At 52.7% G+C, this 16593-nt stretch overlaps 1 protein-coding gene across 1 annotated transcript in view; it reads left to right on the top strand.

Moving 5' to 3' along the window:
• The first annotated feature begins 1055 nt into the window (after positions 1-1055).
• ALOX5 (arachidonate 5-lipoxygenase) overlaps positions 1056-16593 on the top strand; it is a 44739-nt gene continuing 29201 nt past the window's right edge. Inside the window, exons 1-3 of the mRNA XM_084904222.1 lie at positions 1056-1274; positions 6332-6530; positions 8938-9019. Coding sequence (XP_084760348.1) covers positions 1125-1274; positions 6332-6530; positions 8938-9019 — 431 coding nt within the window. The 5' untranslated portion in view covers positions 1056-1124. The remainder of the gene's footprint in view (positions 1275-6331; positions 6531-8937; positions 9020-16593) is intronic.

The following is a 16593-nucleotide window of genomic DNA, read 5'->3' as shown; positions in this document are numbered from 1 at the left end:
CCAGGCTCAGAAACGGGGAGCCTGCCTGTGACCTGCATCTTTGTCAGCATCTCACAGCCTCCATCCCAATGAGCACACAAAGCAGGTGACGTGACATGGCCTCCACCTCGCGTGGAATCCGCTGGTTTTAATTTGGTCCAGCTCTCTACCGGATGTGTGGCACGGAGGGAGGGGGATGAGGGCGTGTAGGCGAATAGAGAGGATTGCTGAGACCAGGTCAGAGGAGTTGGGAAGCTGCCTTCCAGTGCACAGAGCCTTCCACTAACGCCTTCCCAGGCTCCCGCCCCTCACCTAGAAAGTCAACGGGGGGGGGGGGGGGGAGAGAGAATGGGTTCCCCCAAGCCAGCTCTATCTGTGGGAGCACCCCCTGTGGTCCCCATCTTCTTCCCGGGACCTCCAGGCACAGGTCCACTCCGCAGCCCTCCCCTCAGGAGTCCCCTAAGCGTCTAGATTTGGGGTTTCTCATCCGGGTCTCTCCCTCCCTGGCTGCCCTGCCTCCCACTGTATCCAGCCCATCTTACGGCCTGGGCGTGGCTGGCCGCTGTCCCCCCGGTTCCCACCTGCACCCCCGGAGTGGCGGGAGCCGAGCTGACAGGGCCCAGCCCCGCAGTGTGGATTCGGGTGTGGCCGCCCGTCCCCCGGTGCTCCCTCCCCGGCTCCGGACCGGGGAGCACGCAGAGGGGGGACTGCTCCCGCGCCCACGGGCCCTGGGAACTTGGGAGAGCAGGTTTTCTGGGGTCCCGGAGCCCAGCCCCATCCGCTCCCTGGGGGAAGCTGAGCAGGAGTGAGAGCGCAGAGTGTAACGGAGAGAGGGACTGGGGGTGGGAGGATGGGTGGCTGCATGGATGAGGGACGGATGGATGAGGGACGGATGGATGAGGGACGGATGGATGAGGGATGGCAGCTGAGGTTGCCCCGGGCCCCTCGGTCCTAAGACGGAGGCCGCGCGGAGCAGGGGGACGCAGGAGGGTGCCTGGCGCCCGGGCGCCCCCTCCAGGCGGGGCCGCGGGGCCGGGGCGGGGCCGCAGGGGCGGGTCGGGTCCGGGTGACGCTGGGGGACCAGGCGGAGGGACCGGCGCGGAGGGACCAGGCGGAGGCTCCCGCTCCGAGCCTTTGCCGCCGCCATGCCCTCCTACACGGTCACCGTGGCCACCGGCAGCCAGTGGTTCGCGGGCACCGACGACTACATCTACCTCAGCCTGGTGGGCAGCACGGGCTGCAGCGAGAGGCACCTGCTGGACAAGGCCTTCTACAACGACTTCGAGCGCGGCGCGGTGAGCGGCGGCGGGGCGGGGCGGGCAGGCGGACCGGGACCCTCCATCGGGCAGCCCCTCCGGCGCCCGGCAGCCCCCCTGGGAGACCGGCCCAGGGGGCCGGCCGTCGGGCCACGGTCCGGTCTGGTCTAGGCGAGGCTCTGCGCCCCGGGGAGCGGGAGGTCCAGGTTTGCTCCCCATTCACACCGGGGCCGAGGCCCCTCCAGGGCGAGGGGTGTGCGGACAGGGACCCCGCGGGTCCCGCCCCGCTGGAGCGCAGAGGGCCTGGAGCCGCCGCCCGCTGTAACACAGCGCAGGTCGGCGTCCAGGGACCTGGTTCCATCCGGGCCTGACCACGGGCTCACTGCCCCCCCCCCCGGCCTCAGTTTCCCAAATGTGCTAGCACATGTCTCCACACGGAGCAGCCGCCTGTCAGGAAGGCCCCAGAGGTGTTTAGGAGGAACAGGAGAACCCGGGAGGGGAAGGCTTGCGGGGCAGCAGGTGTGCACCAGGGAGCGTCCCCAGTGTGAGGGCTGGGGGCGGGGGACTCCCCTTTCCCCTCTTCCCGGAGGCCCGGGGCTGGAGGGGCAGGAAGCCAGGGGAGCTGGTGTTGTGTGAGTGCACAGGGTCCTCCCTGGGCAGCGGGCTGGGAGGCTCCCGCACCAGCTCAGCCCCGAGCCTGCGGCCGGCTGCTGCGCCGCCCCAGGGCGGTGGGCTGCGAAGCCCACGGGTTGCTGTTCCCTCCGCACCCCAGCCCCTGAGCGGGACCAACACGTGCAGGCTTCGCAAAGCGTCTTCTCACCACCTCGTGGATTATAAAGTCGAACCATATAAAATTGCTCCGAGTCCATTACGCTTGACAGACAAAGCGGCGATTTTATATGGCTCGGCCAAATGCTATGGACTCATCCGTGCAGTGAGCTCTGGAGCTGCGGAGCCTGGAGCCTGTGGCTACAGCCCCCCCTTCACCAGGCCCAGGTTCGGGCGGGCTAGGCTGCTGCTCTGGAGCCTCAGATCCTCGCTGGATGCGGACTGGGCACTTAGCTAGTTCAGCATACAGGGTGGGCAAATGCAGGTCTACAGTGTGAGTATGCAAAGCACAGTTTATTCTTGTGTCATTCTTTATTCTTGTATGATTTCCTTTTATTGTTTATTTATTTTGTTAATCCTTACCTAAGGATATTTTTCCCATTAAGTGGAAGGGACAGTTGGGGAGGGGGGAGAGGGATAGGGGGTGAGGAGAGAAACACCCATGAGAGAGAGACACATGGATTGGTTGCCTCTTGTACCCACCCTGCCTGGGGCCAGGGATCGAACCTGCAACTCAAGTATGTACCCTTGACTGGGAATCAAATCCATGACCCTTCCGTGAGCAGGCTGACGCTCTGACCACTGAGCTACCGGCCAGGGCTGCATTATTTCCCATCCTCAACCTACTTTTGCCCCACCCTGGATTAGCCTTCACGGAGAGGCAGGTGTCGCTTGTGAGGACCACCTCCGGGTGCGGGCTGCCCCGCCCGGGACCTGGCCCTGCAAACAGGGGGGCTAGTCAGTCATCCGTGTGTGTCCTTTCTGTTACTGACGGACGCCCCACACCGCGGGGAGGACAGGATGCAGACTGCTTCCCCTTTATCGGCGGCCGCCTCGCCCTGCCCACACACGCACATGGCAGGTCCTCACGGTGCAGCCCCGAAGACAGAGGTGTGACCCACACAGGCTGTTGGCAGAGGGCTGGAGGCCCTGCTCTGCTCCATACCCCCTCCCTCCCTGCTGTCCTCCCACCCCGGGAACTCATTTAAATGCCCGTTGATTCCACACCTCAGCCAGTGTCTCAGAAGCAAATTTCAGGGGCGATTTGCATTCACATTTCCATGGGGGGAGAGGGCAGTCAGGGCAGCTGCTCCATGCAGAGACCCAGCTGGCCAGGAAAGGCTCTGAAAAAAACCAGCTTTTGAGAAAGTTCCTGTTGACGCAAAGTTACTCCACTCCGTCTTGCACAGCCCAGGGCGACTTCCCCATTCTCCTGCCAGCGTCTCTTTAAGGACGATCTGTCCCTTTTGGGTAAAGGTGAAAGAAAAAATTAGAGGAAGTACTTGCTGAGGAGATAAAGGTATCCATGTTACGAGAAAAGTGTGACGATCGCGATGGTCAATAACAGGGGCAGCAACGACTATTTCCAGACAACCAGTCAGACATCTCCAGACATGGGCAGATCATGGGCGTTATCTGGTTTCCACAATTCAGCCAGATAACGGAGAGGACTGATGTTTGTTTCTAGATAAATGGAACCCAGGCCCCTGGCTGCTCCCCGCAGCAGCCTGCAGAGTGGCATAGGCAGGACTGGGAGCTGGAGTCCTTCGCTGGTCAGATTCTCCGGAAACAGCCCTGTCCAGGGGCCCCTCAGTGTCTGCAGGGGACACCTGACTGCAGACCTGAGAGCCCAGAGACAGCCCACGTCTGGGCCAATTTAGCCAACTGGCGTGTTTCCTTCGCTCGGTTGATTGAAAATAACTCAGGTAAAATGGCGTGGCTGTAGCAGATAGAACGTTTCTGGGAAACCTAGCTTGACCCATTTTCATTCTTTAGGAAAGCTAAGCACAGAAAGTTATCCTGGAATATATTCAGGGAGTGTAAGCAATTCTTACAATTATATATACTTCTTGAATATTTTCTGTGAATATTCTGATAATACATTCATGAAGAACACATTCTAGCACACCTCATTCTCAGGATATATTAATGAGGAATAAATATTTCTTTTTGCTCCTCAATCTCTATCCCCCGTCTTTCTTCTCTGCCCCCTCTCTTCCCCACATCTGCCTCCCCTTCTTGCTCCTTCTATTCCTGTACTCCCTGTTCCCACCATCCCTCAAACCCCAATTTCTCTCTTCTCTGCTCCAACTTTTCTTTCCATTCTGGCTCCCATTTTCCTCCTGCTCACCCATTCTCCACCTCCATCTCCCTAACCACTGCCCCCTTTCTCCTTCTCTCTACCCCAGTCTCTCCCGTGTCCACCCCTTAATCTCCCTCTCTCTGCTCTATAGCCTCCTCCTCTCCCCTCCCAGCCCCCATCAGCCCCCCATGTGCCCCCCAAGATGGGCCCCCCAGCTGTCTGTGCCTGGCCCTCCCCGTCCGTGCTCCAGCAGAGATCCCTGTCACAGCAACAGCAGGGATCCGGGCAGAGAAAGTGAAACCCTCCTTAAAATGCTGATACAAAAACCAGATGAAAAGGGCCAGCCAACACTTTGCTGAAATTTTAAAAACGAGTCCGGAGCAGCCAGTGAAATCAGCCAGGTGGTCCTCCGCAAACCGAGGCTGGTGCAGGGCATGCTTCCCGGCTCCGTGTCTCTCTCCGGCAGCTCCTGCCCCTCCCCTCAGGGAGCCCCCTGCTCCAGCCGCCCCCTGCCTGGAGGATCTCGCTTTTCCTTTCCTAACGGAAATGGCCTGCCCACCCCTCTCCTCCCGCTCACCTCACCTCTGACATGTCACTGAGTCCCAGGAGCTGCCTCAGATGCCACCTCTGAGGACGCTATTCCATGCCCTCCCCCCACCCACACTGCTTCTTCATCGCCATCGAGGGGTGGACCAGGGCTCAGAGCCAGGTCACCGGCTCCCTGTCCGGGCTTTTCCCACCACGTGGCCTCAGGGCGGTGGAGGACTGGACTGGCCACCAGACAGGTGCGGCCTGCAGTCCTGGGGCCACCACTGCACCAAGGCTGGCAGCTGCCTGTTTCTTTCTGTGAGATAGAAACCATCCATGCAGCGACGCACACGCTTTGCATTGACTGAGGGCTGGGTAGGGGCCACCCACTGCTGACAGTGTCCACCCTGCTGAATGGGCGTGGGAATTCAACGTGTCAAAGCGAACAGACAGCAGAGCAGCCACCTGGCACCAGCCCCAGGGGAGGGAGCGATGTGGGACCTTCCTAAGACTTGACTTGTGATTCGATGCTTGGGACCCAGCAGCCTGCTGGGAGCCTGTCTCTGTTCTCTGTGACTGACCAGCAGTGGCTCCGGAGGGTGCCAACGCCACAGCAGCCAGACCTCATGCCTGAAAGGCTGCTGGGCTGCGGGGCCTGAACCCCTCAGATGCTTGCTCGCCTCCTGATGCTCTGAGTTTAAAGCTGGGGCCGGTCAGCCACCCGCCAGACTGGCAGGCGTATTCCTCCAGCCCCGCCAAGACTCTGTCAGACGGCATACAGGAGCCCTGGCATACAGGAGCCCTGCCGTCTGTCTATCCTGGGTGAGACCCCAAAGCCCTCTGCCAGCCTACAGGGCGGGCGGGAAACTGGGGGCCCTGCTCTCCCGCCCTCAGGGAAGCTGCCCTCCTCTCCATGCCGGTCCCCACCCCATCCGGACAGCTGGCCTTGCTTCTGAGAGCCGCCAGCCCCAGAGGCCGCGAGCCCCCACTGTCCTTCCCAGTCCCAGGCGCCAGCAGGAGAGTCCACCAGGATGCTCTGCACCTGCTCCGGGGGATGGCTGTCTTCTCCCCTGAGCCCCTGCCTTCCTGCCTCAACCCCAGGACGCCTCAGCCCCTCGGAGCCACAGAAAAGCCACTTCCCCTGGAGCCGCCGCCCTGCCCAGACCGGGCCTCACTGCAGGGAAGTGCCATCTCACACACACCTGGCTCCTTGTCCTCGGGGCCCAGGCCCAGACCGCAGGGCACACAGGAAGGCGGCTTCTGATTTCTAACCACAGCGTCTGGCACCTGTGGCTGCCACAGCTTTCGAGCCCAGAGGTCTCTGACAACACCCAATTTCTCGTTTTCCTGACCAAGCCCCTCAGGGTGCTGCTGGCAGGAGAAGAGTAAGGCGCCCGGAGATAGGTGCACCACGAACAGCCTGCCCCCCACGGCCTGCCAGGCACGCTGAGTGCTCCGGGCTCTGCGCCAAGGGGAAACTCAGGGCTGGTGGGGTCTGGTTTGGCCTGAGTCCGGGTTCCACAGCCCCTGCCTCCAGCGCGCAGCCCGCAGGCGGTCCCGCAGCCAGAGGACAGGCCCCTGCAGACCCCGGGGCGCGGCCACAGGGTGGCACCGGCTTCACGGCCTCAGCGGCCTCACTGCCTTCACTCCTTCGCAGGTGGATTCTTACGACGTGACGGTGGACGAGGAGCTGGGCGACATCCAGCTGGTCAAAATCGAGAAGCGCAAGTACTGGCTGCACGACGACTGGTACCTGAAGTACATCACGCTGAAGACGCCCTCGGGGGACTACATCGAGTTCCCCTGCTACCGCTGGCTCACCGGGGAGGGCGAGGTGGTGCTCCGAGACGGCCGAGGTGAGCGCTCGCAGACCCTCCCCAGGGAACTGTGTCCCCGGGCACAGTAACCACCGCCCGGGCAGGCTCTGCTCTGGGCCTCGAAGCACCTGCCGGAGGCGTGAACCTCCCCCTGCTAGCAGACCCGGCGCCCGGGTGGAGCCCGCGGCCCAGGCTCAGGCCAGCATGGGGTCCCTGAGCTGTAGTTGTCCAAGGGGTAACGAGGCTCCCCAGTTACAAGTGCCCCTGAGGGTACGAACCCCTAACCGGGCAGCTCTCCAGATGCAGCGCTTTGCAGATGGCAGACACCCAGCCCCACATGCCCTGGGTGCCATCACCGCAGGCCCCCACCGGAGGCTGCGGGCGGGCTGGGTCTGCCCTCACCGTCACCGTCACCGGGTGTTAAAGGCGAAGTCCCACCTTTTGTTGAAAGAGAAAAGACCCTAAAATCTGCCCTCTGAAGCAGGCCCCTCACCCTTGCATGTCCAGCCTGGCGCTGCCTTGGCAGCCGTTCTGCACAGACGGCAGCGGCTGGCCGGTGCGCAGGAAGCACAGGGCAGAGGTCAGCCTGCCGCCCGCTTTCTGCACTCCAGCCCCAGCCTGCGGGCACCAGCCAGGCTCGGCAGGTTCCCGGGAGCCTTACTTCACGTGCTGGCCCGGCAGTGTGCTCACTCCAAACCTGGAGAAATAAGCCTGCAGGTGGCATGCACACCCAGAACCAGGAGGGGCCACTGCCTCTGCCCCTGTGCCCCTTAGCATCCCTAGTGCAATGGCTTCCTCTCGCTGGCTCTTTTGCTCTTCACCGAAGTCCCGCCAAGTAGATAAAGCAGAGTGATTACCAGCCCCTTCTTAGCTAAGAAAACTAAACGAAGGAGGAAAAGGTCCCTCTCTATCCAGTGTTCTTACATGATCAGGCACACCCGTTGTTTCTGACACAAAGCCAAATTCCAAGAAAATGTCTGAACTGAAGGACTGGAGCTGGAAGAGTTGTGTCCCCTGACCTCAGGAAGAGGTCACAGCCTGGGCTCTGGGGGAGCCATGTGGCAGGAGTGTGTGTAGCACTGTGTGGCCGATGCCGACAGGAGCCGGAGGCTGGGAGCAGGCCAGCTTTCAGAGCAACTGGCCAGGAAAAGTCTGTGGCTACTGCAGCTGGTAATAAAACCAGGGCATGCCTGTTGAATGTCTTTGGCTTATTTTTTATTTTTGTTTTTAGTAGTTAATTTATAGTGTGCTTTAAAAAAAAAAATCAGTCTGTGATGGAATGGAAGTTTTGAAAGCCTGGAGCCCCTGACGCTCAGGAACACCGTGACTCTGCCCACTGTCAGCACTGAAACAACAGGAACAGGGCACTCGCCATCCGGCCTCTGCCCCTCTGTCAGCCCCCTCCCCCCGCACCACACCCCCCTCACCCCCAGCCCCTGCCCGCTCCGGAGTGAGAGATGAGAGACTTAGCAGCAGGCTCAGAGGGCGGAGAGAGGCTCAGTCCATTGGGATATAAGGACGATTGTTCCCACTTCCTGGGCGGTTCCTGGTGCCGAGCACTGCGTGGGGGCTCTGCTGTGCTCTCTCACTACATCCCACCAGGACCTGAAATAGGCACTTCACCTCCATTTCCCCTGAAAGGAAGCCAAGGCAGTGGGGCCAGGTGTGTCTCTTCTAAAGCCCATGCTCTAGGACACCACGTCCTGCTCCGGAGTCAGGTTCCATTCTCATCCTCTGAGCAGGCAGCAGCAGAGTGGGTGGTGTCGGCATCTGTACGTTGGATCTTAAGTCACACGATTCTCCGGGAGGCAGCCAATTGGGCTTGGAAACAGGAGAGCCACGGGCAGCTGCTGCTATAGGGCCGCAGGGGGGCACAGGGGGCGCGCAGGCAGCTGTCCCGGCTGCTCTGCACGGGAACTGCAGGGAATGGGGGCGGTTCTGAGCGGTTTAAAGACACCCAGCGAGGGCCACCTCAGAGGCAGCACCGGGACTCCTGCAGAGCAATGCCTGCGGGCAGCGGGAGGTGGAGCCTCCAGGTGACAGTCCACAGGTGGCCAGAGTGGGCACACACGGTCCCTGTAGGAGGGGGACAGAGAGTCGCTGTCTGTGCCGAAAAGCCTCCTGGGAAACAGGCCTGGCCAGGCACCGGGAGGATCCGCAGGCTGCAGGCTGCCAGCTGCGGAGTGAGCAGCAGGAGAGACTGCCGTTGTCTTTTGGAAAAGGAGTGACTAGGAGCGTGGGGTTTGAGTCTTGTGTACAAACCTACTGGTTAGATGTGTGACCTTTGAGTAACCTTCAACCTGCCTGAGACCCATTTAGTAAATAGAGTCCTGAGGCTGCAGTAAGAGGACCCAGGTGAAGCAGGGGCAGGAGCCGGAGGGAAACCCTGGTGTCGGCCGTAATGTCATTCATCCTTAGCTCTTCTCACACGTGCCTTTCCCCACAGCAAAGCTGGCCCGCGATGACCAGATTCACATTCTCAAGCAGCACAGGCGCCTAGAACTGGAAACACGGCAGAAACAGTACCGGTGAGTGATGCCATCAGGCCGAATGGCATGGGGCCCCAGGTTCCCCTGTCTCAGGGCCGGGGTAGGAGATGATCCCCGCCCACAGCTTAGGGCCCATCACTGCTGCTGAGTGATGACCAAGGCACCAGCCGCCTGTGGTCCAAGCAGAGGTGGTGAAGAGAATTATGGGGAAAAGGAAATATATTTAATACTTTAAACAATAATAACAATAATAAGTCTTAGGTTCGAATATACTGGCATTTAGGAGGAATGGGCAGCAAAAGCTTGAATTTATCTTGATGTTCCCTCACCTCCAGTTGTAAGGATTAGCCCCACGTTTTATGACTTCTGATAATAAGTTGATTATAAAAGTGGTACATAATCCAAAACAACATTGGCAAATCTCTAGTTAAAGATTAAGAAAAAAGAGAGGTCACAAATTATTAAAATTAGAAGAGAGGGAACATCAATACCAACGCATAGAAATTAAAATGAATACAAGGGAATACTACGAACAACTGTACACCAGCCCATCAGATAACCGAGATGAAATGGACACAGTCACAGAAAGACAGAATGCGGGGGCCTGACACTGCAGGTGCCAAACATGGCGGGGATCTCCCTTTTCCACGTCCCCCACGGAAAGAGAGATGAATGAACTGGTTCTAAGTGGAGGCAGCCAGGAATTGAGAAATAATAGAAATAAAGAGAGAAGACACGGAGATAGATTTTGAGCTGGGAGCTGGGTGGGCCGCCATCCTGTCTGCTGGAGAGGCAGGAAGACTACGACCCCTCCCAGCACATTTATTTTATACCCCAATACCAGGAAGTAACACCAACTTATTTGCATTCTTACACAGGCCCTAGCATGCCTGGATTTGCATATTTAGTCCCGCCCCTACTGACACCTGGGCTGATATGAAGGCCAAGCTGACAACATGTCCGCTATCTTGGGGAAATGTGTATCCTAGACGCAGCTCTGCCAATCGTCTTGGTCTCAGCTGGCAACAATTAAAAGAAATGCCCATGTGCCTTTCCAGGCAGCCCTCTATAACAGAAACTGCCAAACTGACTCAATATGAGATAATCTTAATAGAACAATTATAAGCAAAGAGATTGAAGTATTCAATTTAAAATGTCCCACAAAGAAAAACTCAGGCCCACCTGGCTTCACTGGTGAATTCTACCAAGCATTTAAAAAGTTAGTACCGATCTTATATAAACTCTTCCAGAAAATAGAAAAGGGAACAAGTCTTAACTCACTGTAGGAGACAAGTATTATACCAAAACCAAAGACATCACAAAAAGAGAGAGAGAGAAAGGGAGAGAGAGAGAGAGAAAGAGAGAGAGAGAGAGAGAGAGAGAGAGAGAGAGAGAGAGAGAGAGAGAGAGAGAGAGAGAGAGGAGAAGAAAAGAAAAGAAAACTATACATCAAAATCTCTTATGAATACAGATTCAAAGATTTTCAATAAACACTAGCAAACCAAATCCTGTAGCTCATAAAAGACATTATACAGGCAGGTAGGATTTATCCCAAACATGTAAGGTTGGTTTAAACATACAAATAGAATAAACAACTAAAACAACATTATCATCTCAATAGCCACATAAGAAAGCAGGATACAAGATTATATACAAAATTCAATTGTTTATCTATATGCTAGCAAACAACCATCTGAAAATAAAAATAAGAAAACAATTCAGTTTACAATAGCATCAAAAGGAATAAAATATTTAGAATTAAATTTAACAAAAGTCAAGAAAACTACAAAATAGTGTTGAAGATAATTAAAGACACAGTGTGGTGAAGACCTGGGGCAGGGGGACAAGGTGAAGGGTGTCAGTGAGGAAAAAAGGGAACATCTGTAATACTTTCAACAATGAAGATAATTTAAAAAAAAAAAGGATTAATGAGTAACATTAAGAAAGGTCTGAATTTTGTTAATGAATAAAATGATTCATGTATCAAAAAGAAGATCTAAATAAGGTGAAAGAAATCTCATGTTCATGGATCAGAGGACTTAATATTCTTTAAAGGGCAGTCCTCCCCAAAGTGATATAACACAATCCCTTCCACAATCACAGCGGACCTTATTGCAGATATTGACAAGCAGATCCAAAAATTCATAATGAAATTCAAGGAACCCAGAATAGTCAAAACAATCTAAAAAAGAAAACAAAGCTGAAGGACTCATACTTCTCAATGTCAAAATTGCTACACAACTGCTGTAATCAGACAGTTGGTCAATGAAATAGAAGTGGGAGTTCAGGAACAAATCCTTATATTTAGGTCAATTAATTTTCAACAGAGGTAGCAAGACAACTCAGTGGAGGAAATAATACTCTTTTTAATAAACTTAACAAGTGAATAACCACATGTAAAAGAATGAACTTGGACCTTACCTCACACCACATACATAAGTTAATTTAAACGGATCAAATACCTAAATGTAAGAGCTAAAACTATACAAGTTTGAAGAAAACATGGGTAAACCTTCATAACCTTGGATTTCACAAAGAATTTTCAATTATAGTTGACACTCAATATTATTTTATATTAGTTTCAGTGGTACAGCATAATGGGTAGACATTTATATAATTTATGAAGTAATCCTCCCAATAAGTCTAGTACCAACCAGGCACCATGCATAGCTATTCCATTATGGACCATATTCCCTGTGCTGTACTTTACATCTTCATGACTATTTTGTGCCCACCAATTTGTACTTCTTAATCCCTTCCTCTTTTTCACCCAGCCCCCTATCCCCTCGCATCTAACACCATCAATTTCTTCTCTATAGCTATTAGTCTGTTTCTGTCTTACTGGTTTGTTTATTTTTTTTCTTTAGATTCCATATATAAGTGAAATAATATGGCATTTTTCTCTCTGTGTCCAACTTATTTCACTTAGCACAATACCCTCTAGATCAGTGGTTCTCAACCTTCTTAATGCGTGACCCTTTAATACAGTTCCTCATGTTGTGGTAACCCCAACCATAAAATTATTTTCATTGCTACTTCATAACTGTAATTTGCTACTGTTATGAATCATAATGTAAATATCTGATATGATGTGAAAGGGTCTTTCGACCCCCAAAGGGGTCGCAACCCACAGGTTGAGAACTGCTGCTCTAGATCCATTCATATTGTTGTAAATGGTAAAATGTCATTCTTTTTTATGGCCAAGTAATATTCATTGTATATAGGTACCACATCTTCTTTATCCTGTCATCTATGCATAGGCACTTAGGTTGCTTCCAAATCTTGGCTATTTTAATAACACCGCAATGATCATAGTGGTGCATCTATCTTTTCAAATTAGTGTTTTGGATAATTACCCAGCAGTGGAATTCCTGGGAGACTCTTCAAAAAATTAAAAATAGAATTACTGTATGGCAAAGGGGTTTTACACGTAACAAAAGCATAAGCTACAAAAGAAAAAAGATAAATTGATGTCCTCAAATTTTAAAACTTTTATGCTTCAAAGTATACCCTCAAGAAAATGAAAAGATAACCCACAGAATGGGATAAAGTAACATGTGTTATTAAGTATGTGGATAAATAAGAGCCTCATATACTACTGATTGGGATGTAAAATGGTACAATTCCACACCTAAGCACAAACCCAAGAGAAATGAAAACATATGCCCACAGAAAAACTTATATGTGAATGTTTATAGCAGCATTGTCCATAATAGCCAAAGGGCAAGTTCAATCCAAATGTTCACTAGTGGAATCTATTTCAACCATACAAAGGAATGAATACATACTCCAAAGAAAATGCATGAGTGGTCAATAAGCACATGGAAGGATGTTCAATACTGTTGGTTGTCATGGCAGCACCTTGAAATACCACTTCACATGCACTAGGATGTCTAGAACAAAAAAGGCAGATAATGGCAAGTGCTGCCAAGGATGTGGAGAAACTCATACATTGCTGGTAGAATGTAAAATGATGCAGCCACTTTAGAAGTTACTTTAGCAGTTCCCCCAAATCTTAAACAGAGTTACCATGTGACCTAGAATTCTACATCTAAATTCTATTCCTAGGTAACTACACAGAGTAATGAAAACATTTCTACACATAAAAATTGTACAAGGTATTCATAGCAATCTATACTAATAATAGCCTAAGTGGTCGTCACGCCCTCACGTTGTCACAAGATGGCCATCACAAGATGGCTGCATGCACAGCTGAGGCTGGGCCCAGTGTCTCCACCATGTCACACAGAGGAGGCAGGTCCCTATGGAGGAGTCAGGTTGCAGCAGGTGAGGGCAGTTGGGTGTGATCAGGCTGATAGGGGAGCAGTTAGGAGGCAATCAGGCTGGCAGGCAGAAGCGGTTAGGGGCAATCAGGCAGGCAGACAGGCAAGCAGTTAGGAGCCAATGGTCCCGGATTGTGAGAGGGATTTCCGACTGCCGGTTTAGGCCAGATTCTATGAGATCAGGCCTAAACCGGCAGTTGGACATCCCCCGAGGGGTCCCAGATTAGAGAGGGTGCAGGCTGGGCTGTTGGACAACCCTCCATGCACAAATTTTGCACAACAGGCCTCTAGTCCTATCTAATAAAAGAAAAACATGCAAATTGACTGTACCCCCACTATGGCTGCAAGCCACACCCACCAGCCAATCAGTATGCAAATTAACCCAACCAAGATGGCGGTAGCCATGAGCTGGAGCAAGCAGGAGGCTTGGGTTGCCCCCAGCAATAGAGGAAGCCAAGCTTCTCATTTGTCTTGGCCTGTCCTGGCCTCTGCTCAAAGCTACAAAGTTTCAATTATAGAAGATAAATAAATCCCAGATACCTGCTTCCAGTGTATGCTTGGGTCACTGGGGGGGCGTGGCTGGCCTGAAAACCACCACGGGCCCTTCGCCCAAGCCACCCTACACCCCAAGGGAACCCCCACCCTGCTCCGAGACACCTTTCAGGGCAAACCAGCCAGCCCCCACCCGTGCACCAGGCCTCTATCCTAGCTAATAAAAGAGTAATATGCAAATTGTCTGTCACTCCAACACACAAGATGGCTACCCCCATGTGGACTCAAGATAGCTGTCACAAGATGGCCAGCAGTGGAGGGTAGTTGGGAGGGACCAGGTCTGCAAGGGAGGCCAGTTGGGGGCAACCAGGCTGGCAGGGGAGGACAGTTAGGGGTGACCAGGCCATCAGGGGAGGGCAGTTAGGGGCAATTGGGCTGGCAGGGGAGCTGTTGGGCATCAATCAGGCTGGCAGGGAAATGGTTAGGAGATGATCAGGCTGGCAGGCAGAAGTGGTTAGGGGCAATCAGAAAGGCAGGTAGGCAAGCAGTTGGGAGCTAGCAGTCCTGGATTGTGAAAGGGATGTCCTAGGATCGGGCCTAAATGGACAGTCAGACATCCCTCAAGGGGTCCCAGATTGGAGAGAGTGCAAGCTGGGCTGCAGAACACACACCTCTGTGTGCGAATTTCATGCACCAGGCCTCTAGTATATTCATAATTACCCCAAAATGGAAACAACCTAAATCTCATTAGCTGATGAATCTTCAAAAATCTTTGACCAGTTTTCACAAGCAAAAGATAGGTACCCAATTTCACCAATTCTGGCCAATCTTAACTGTTCTATTTTGTAGAGGTGTCTCTCATCTCTTAGTTCCTGCCTTCCCCTTAAAAAAAAAAAAAAAAAAAAGATTCAAAATGCACTAGCCATAAAGGAAAAGATTAGTATCACCTAGCTTAGGGGTGTCGAACTCAATCAGAGAAGGGGCCAAAATCTAAAATCCAGCCTAAATCGTGGGCCGAATGGTTTACTGAACAGTCATAAACTGACAATGTCATAAACTGACAGCGGAGTGCAGTGATGACAGCGCGGTGCGGGCCACATTGCAAGGCCTGGCGGGCTGGATTTGGCCCGCGGGCCTTGTGTTTGACACATGTGACCTAGCTCATGAGGAGAAACTTCTGTTCAGTGAAAGACACCATGAAAGGTGAGAAGACAATTCACAGAGTGGTGGACAAGAATTATGATTTATAATATACCAATGACCCCTACAAATCTATCAGAAGAGGGTTGTCAATTCAGTAGAAAAATAGGCAAGCGATTTGAGTACTCACCATTCAAAATATGAGGAGCAAAAATACACACACACAAAAAAAATGTTCAGCCTCATTTGGAACATAGGTAATCAAAGACAGCAATGAAGATCTATTAATTAGATCCCTAGTACCACTATTCCTGCTATGACTACCACAACACACACACACACACACACACACACACACACCCCAGATCGGCAAGACTGAAACTTGACAATACCCGAATGTTAACAAAGTGGTTGGTGGGGAGACATTGCTGCAGGACGGTAACTCATAGGTCCAATTCTCTTTGGAAAAACTGGGTTAAAAAGCAATTAACCGCCGGGACCGGTTTGGCTCTGTGGATAGAGCGTCGGCCTGCGGACTGAAAGGTCCCGGGTTCGATTCCGGGCAAGGGCATGTACCTTGGTTGCAGGCATATCCCCGGTGGAGGGTGTGCAAGAGGCAGCTGATCGATGATTCTCTCTCACTGATGTTTCTAACTCTCTATCACTCTCTCTTCCTCTCTGTGAAAAATCAATTAAAAAATATATTTTAAAAAACGACAACAATAAAAAAAACCAACCATTAACCTTGGTCCATTTTCACAGAACTTCTCAGGATCCTCAATGCTTATATGGAAAAAAAAATCCTTTTTGAAAAATAATCTTGCACTCTATAATAATAAAAGGGTAATATGCTAGTTAGACCGGACATTATTCTGGATGTCCTCCCTGACGAAGCCGGGCCAGATGGAAGCCAGCCTGGGTCCTAGGTGCCTGTGGGCAGAGTGAGCGAAGCCAGCCTGGGTCCTGGGTGCCCTTGGCCACGAGGATGGAAGCAGCCTGGGTGCCAGGTGCATGCCAGCAGCCGGAGGAGGGAAGCTTGGGTCCCAGATGCTGGCAGGAAGCCAGTGCTAGCAGGAAGGGGAAGGAAGTTCTATTCTTGCACGAATTTCCATGCATCTGGCCTCTAGTATCTAATAAAATTGAAACTACATTGTAATCTATGACTCAGACATTCTATTCCTGGGTCCACAACTGTATGCCTGTGCTCCTGGGTATATGCACACAGCTGTCCACAGCAGCATTATTCTGAGAGTTGGCAAATGGGAGCCACCCAATGTCCATTGAGAGCAGAACAGATAAACAGTGATCATTCTACCTGCAAGGAGAGTCAGCCAACTGCTGCCGTGCAGAGCAACTCCCAGGTGCGGAGTCAGAGAGTAAATAGAAGCCAGACACAAGTCTGGCCACTGTCTGGGAAACTTGTATAGCCGTGGAACAAAGAACTTCCCTTGCTTTCCTCCCTTCAGCCACCTGTGGCACAGCCCCTGTGGGGAGCACTCCACCTGCTCCTGGCCTTGAGGAAGGAAGGAGTCCTAGATGATGATGCTGTTAAACAGCTTCCAGAGAATCAGGCTGGTGTGCGTCCTGTTAGGTGAACGGGCAGTCAGTCTCAGCAGCTCCACACTAATTCATTAAGATAATAATGACTTGATACCCTAGTCTTACAGCATTTGCTTAACCTGGTATTTCCCAGTGTGC

Source organism: Pipistrellus hanaki, assembly GCF_964339955.1.
Source record: "Pipistrellus hanaki genome assembly, chromosome: 14".
Taxonomy (NCBI): domain Eukaryota; kingdom Metazoa; phylum Chordata; class Mammalia; order Chiroptera; family Vespertilionidae; genus Pipistrellus; species Pipistrellus hanaki.
Note: the sequence above shows the minus strand (reverse complement) of the source record. Positions and strands in the feature narration are given on the sequence as shown.